Source organism: Carlito syrichta, unplaced genomic scaffold (genome assembly GCF_000164805.1).
Source record: "Carlito syrichta isolate Samal-C Ts95f unplaced genomic scaffold, Tarsius_syrichta-2.0.1 Scaffold304335, whole genome shotgun sequence".
Classification (NCBI taxonomy): Eukaryota; Metazoa; Chordata; class Mammalia; order Primates; family Tarsiidae; genus Carlito; species Carlito syrichta.
The window spans coordinates 341854-346640 of record NW_007248431.1 but is presented as its reverse complement, the minus strand read 5'-3'; the positions used below and the strand labels follow the sequence as shown (position 1 = coordinate 346640).

The 4787-nt window shown below is 64.5% G+C and overlaps 1 protein-coding gene across 3 annotated transcripts in view; it reads right to left on the bottom strand.

Moving 5' to 3' along the window:
• Positions 1 to 517: 517 nt before the first annotated feature.
• Positions 518 to 4787, bottom strand: part of SEPT5 (septin 5) — a 5088-nt gene continuing 818 nt past the window's right edge. Inside the window, exons 2-11 of one of the 3 annotated variants that reach the window (XM_008059684.2) lie at positions 4195 to 4291; positions 4008 to 4094; positions 3670 to 3793; positions 3458 to 3592; positions 3219 to 3336; positions 3019 to 3120; positions 2137 to 2233; positions 1908 to 2043; positions 1616 to 1718; positions 518 to 1526 (exon numbers count right to left, since the gene is read on the bottom strand). In XM_008059684.2, the coding sequence (XP_008057875.1) occupies positions 1470 to 1526; positions 1616 to 1718; positions 1908 to 2043; positions 2137 to 2233; positions 3019 to 3120; positions 3219 to 3336; positions 3458 to 3592; positions 3670 to 3793; positions 4008 to 4094; positions 4195 to 4291 (1056 nt within the window). In that variant the 3' untranslated portion in view covers positions 518 to 1469. Of the gene's footprint in view, positions 1527 to 1615; positions 1719 to 1907; positions 2234 to 3018; positions 3121 to 3218; positions 3337 to 3457; positions 3593 to 3669; positions 3794 to 4007; positions 4095 to 4194; positions 4292 to 4667; positions 4713 to 4787 lie in introns of those variants that run through there. The other 2 variants (XM_021713188.1, XM_021713187.1) reach the window with 2 other exon arrangements.

Below are 4787 nucleotides of genomic sequence, written 5' to 3'. Positions count from 1 at the left end.
GGGACACTGGGCGCCCCTCGGGGCTCCCAGAGAGCCAGGCCGGCTCCCTCCAGCTCCGGAGGCCCGCGGTCCCCCTAGACCACAAGACTCTCCATCCCGTCTTCCCCGTCCTCCGCACCGGCTGAAAGTCCCCTTTAAGTCTGACCCAAGTCTCTCCCTACTGCCGCGCACACAAGCGGAGCGCCTCCCAACCTGGGTCTGTTCAGGAAGGGGCCAGGGAACGACCGGACCCTAGACTCACCAAATCCCATGGCGAGAGGACGGCGGCCCGGTTTGCTCTGGAGCGGGAGGCATCAGCCGAGAGCCGGGCGATAAGGTCGCCCTGCCCCGCCCCCGCCGGCCTGACACGCCGGCCGCACCGACCACAGCTCTGCCGCCCAGCCAGAAATAGCCCCGAGGCCGCGTGGAGCGGCGTGCGCCCGCAGATAGCGCCTATCGCCGGTGCCCGCGGACGGCCGGGCTTCCGCTCCCACCCGCTCTCTGGGGCGCACGCACGGAGCACTCGGACACCCGCTGCGACGTTCACCAACATTGTTTTCCTGTCACCAGGACAGGAGGCGGCATTCACAACTGAACAAAACGGAGCAGAGGGTGGAGGGGAGGGAGGCATGCGGGTGGAGAGGGAGGGAGGCCAAGGGCCCGGGACCGCGCAACAGTGCTGCTGGGGAGAGGGGACCTCGAGCTACCGAGGGAACGGCTCGGAGTGGCCGAGGGTGGCCTCGTTCACTGCCCCGGGGGGGCCTCCGGGTTGGCCGGGCTGTGACGAAGGGGCGTGGTGGTCAAGGGTGTCCTGCCCTGCCCTCCTCGCCAGAGGCCTCCCACCTCCTGACGCCTGGGGGGGTCCCATTTGCCCCAGTCGCCCGCCCGCCCCTGCCTGTTGGGCTTGGGTGCCTGAGTGAGGCGTAAGGGAGGCCCCTGCCCACCTCTGCACAAAATTGGGGTCTCAGCACAGCTGGGCGGCCCAGGGGAGCAGGCATAGAGGGGCTCCCAAGTCTGCTCTGTGGCTCTGGGTTGGGGGGACAGGCCCAGCACCCTGGGAATGTTTCCTTCTCCTGCCTTGGTTTACCCGCCTCCCAGAGCGGGGCGGAGCCTGGGTGCTGTGACCTTCAAGGACCAGGGGGAGTGGATCTCTGAAGTCCGGCCCAACGTAGCTCGCTCCTGCTCCTGCTCCCCAAGGCCGGAGAGGGACAACCGGGAGGAGGCTACTGTCCGGGCCCCTCAGAAGCAGATATAAATGACCTGGGAGGGACTGATGATGAGAATAAATTAGGGTCCACTGGGGGCTGTGGCCCCGCGTCTTTGGGTGGGGAGCAGTCTGGTCGGGGCCACGCTGGGTCTGGGGTTGGGTCCAGGCCAGTGCAAGATCCATGTGAGTTCAGGGTCTAGTCCAGGCCCGTCTGGGGTCCGGGGTGGGAGGGGCCATCCTGGAAAGAGGCAGCACATCCCAGGCACTCGGGGCTGGGGCGGGGTCACTGGTCTTGCATCTGCTGTTTCATCTTCTGCAGCATCTCCTGCATGCGCCTCAGCTGGGGACGGGGGGGTGGGTGAGACAAGAGAGGCTGGCCGTGCCCACCCCTACCACCCCTGCCCCCCCGGGCCCTGCTGCCCCACTTACTTCTTCATCCTTCATCCTGATGAGCTTCTCAGTCTCGGCATCGGGGGTTGGCAGTGGCAGGATGGGGATGGGGCTCTCCATGCGGCTGTCCTGGGTCAGCTTGCTGCAGGGGGCGGGAACAAGGGGGCAACGCTGCAAGAAGGCTGGGCGTGGGTACTGGGGACAGCTGCCCCACCCCAGCACTGCCGGGGTCCTGCCCCCGGGCCCTCGCCCCCCCCCGGGCTGGCTGCCGGGCGAGGTTAAGGTCTGGGTGGGCCACCCAGACGCAGCAGGGCCGGCTGGGACGGCGCACCTGGTCATCTGCTGGATGCACTGAGCACGGTAGTTCTCGTAGTGCACGTCGCACGTCACATCCTTGAGGTCATGCATGTGTGTGCGGATGAGCATGTTGCGCAGCTTCACGAAGTCGCAGTGCGCCTGGTTCTCCACTGTGGGGAGTGGGGGTGGGCAGGGTTGTGGAGAATGGGTGCTGGCCCCAGACAGCCTTTCCCCTTGCGCCCCGCGTCTGTGCTGGAACTCACCCTCCACGATGCCCCAGGGGTACAGTCGGCCCCGGACCCGCTGCCCCTTGGCCTCCACCACTGTGTTGCTGCCTATGACGGCGAAGGGTGCACTCTCCTGGGGGCGGAAGGGGAGGGGCTCGTGCCCGCCAGTGCAAACGCGGGGTTAGCAGTGGGAAGGGGCCCAGGCCTGCAATGCTGTCCCTCAACAGCATCACTGCCAACCACCTCATCCCAGACAGAGCCTGGCGTCGCCCCCTGCTGGCCTGTCTGCTTGCCAGGCTGTACCCTCCCAGGTCCACTCTCCTCTTGACTTCCTTCCAAGAACCACCCCCTGCCACCCTTCCTCCCCCCAGGGCTGAACCCACGTCTCCTGGGGTTAATGCCGCTGCTTCTGCCATGGCGGTCACCTGCGCCTGGCATGGTTTTCATCATCACCACTCTAGCTGTTGGGTCACCCAAAGCCACCAACCCCTGCAGCACATAATTCTGGGAGCCAGGACATGTCACGGCCTTGTGGGCACTGGGGCTGGTCCTGCTGCTGGTGATTTGTGGGATGGTGGTCAGGGTGGGGGTCTGGCCAGCAGCTGTACTTTTGGACTGGGGCAAATGCTCCACCACCCACTAAGGGGGCAAATGCTCCACCACCCACTAAGCTTCTTTGTGGGCCCCACAGGACCCACCACAGGCCAGGCTGGGGACACAGGTGACCCTCACCCGCTAGCCCTAGTGGAATGGAGTACAGGTCCTCTACTCTTAGAACAAATGACCTCTACCCCATCAGGTCAGACCTGGGAGTACAGCCCTTCTCCAGGCCTCTGTGGATGGGACAAGGATCTCTGGTCTCTCGTTCTCTACCCCTCACCACCTTGTGCCCCTCCCCCCAGAGGGCTGCGTGTTCACCTTCAGCTCCCGATCCTGCTGCTTGAAGTCCTCATCCTCGTCTGAGTCACACTCGGGGAACTGGTACACATGGATCCCGAACTTGTCAATCTCCTCCCGGATCTGCATTGGGGCGAAGGGTGTCAGATTTGGAGCTGACCAGGTCTACTGGGTGCTCTTGGCGCCACCCTGGCCAGGCCCTTCAGCTGGAGCAGGCTCACCCGCTCCTTCAGCTTCCGGATCTCGCTGGGGACCAGACAGTCGGCTTTGGCGATAAGAGGCACGATGTTCACCTTCTCGTGCAATGCCTTCATGAAGCCTACATCCACTGGTCGCAGCCTGTAGAGAGGGGTGGGTGTGGTGAGGGGTGGGGGCGGTGCAGCGGGGTGGGGAGGGCAGGCTCAGCCATGGGGCTACACCATGAGGGACAGGCCCCAAGCTGGGTCCAGGACACACGCACCCATGCCCGAAGGGGGAGATGAAGTACAGGCAGCAGTGCACCCGGTTGTCTTGGATGTTCTTGCGGTTGAGGCCGCTCTCATCCCTAAAATACTGCTCGAACTGCTGGTCTACGTAGTCGGTGATGGGCTTCCAGCTGTGGGGGGAGGGAGTGTGAGCTAGGCTTGGAGTTGTGCTGGCCAGGCAGGTGCTGTCCGGGCCAGCCTGGCTCACCACTCAGAGTTGTTGACGGCATCCCCGAAGCCTGGCGTGTCCACAATAGTGAGCTTGAGCTTGACGCCCTTCTCCTCAATGTCCACTGTGTGCTTCAGTATCTCCACTGTCTGGTTGATGCGTTCTGTGGGGGTGGGGAGAACACTGTTGGGAGAGGCCTCTTCAGCCCTCACCCCCGCCCCAAGCAGCTGGCACACTTGTCCTCATCCATGCTGGTGCCTGGGCCCTGTTCCCAGGAGACCCACACTGGGAGAAGAGAACAGTGGGCCTGGACCTGGAAGGGGGCCCCATGGCAGGAGTTGGGGGATCAGTGCTGGGACCGTGTAGGGGCCACTCACCCTCAGCACTGAGCAACTTTCGGTCCTTGTACAAGTCAGTAAGGAAGAGGCTGTGGACCAGCGTGGACTTCCCCAGGCCTGACTCACCTGTACCCAGGTACAGAGGAGTTGGATTAGGTCTGAGACCCCAACTGCAGAGCCTGGCTGCCAGTGCCCCAACCACTCCCTGGGAGCCCAGTCCACTCACCTGCCACCATGAGTGTGAAGTCGAAGCCCTTCTTCACGGACTTGCGGTGCACCTGGTTGGGCAGTGTGGCGAAGCCCACGTACTGCTTGTCGATATCCTGGGGGAAGAGTGGGCAGGTTAGGGCACACTGGGGTTCCAATGCCCTGTGTCCTACCGGGCTCAGGATGAGGAGACAGCAGAGGTATAGGGTGCTTCATTGGCAAAAAAGGGGTGAGGGCCCCTGGGCAAAGGCCTGGCGGTAGGAAGGCAGGGGAGGGTGTCCAGGAGAAGGCACCCCTGCCCCAGTTCAAGAAGGACTCAGCAGGGACAGACTGTGGGGAGGGGTGGGGGGAGGCAGGCCCCAGCAAGCACAGCCATCCTCCCTGGGTGGGCAGAGGGTAGCAGGCAGCAGAACTGGGACGGCTTAGGCACACTCAAGGCCCTCTGCAGGCCAGAGAGGCCAGGGGCCTCCACACTCACCCTCCGGAGCTCACCAGGGGGTGGGAGGCCTAGGTCTGGCCCAGATCCAGCCGCGGGGGCGGCGGCAGCGGCTGCGGCGCGCAGGGGCTATTTATAGACGGCGGTGCTGGCTTCCCGCGGTCCGCCCCCCTCCC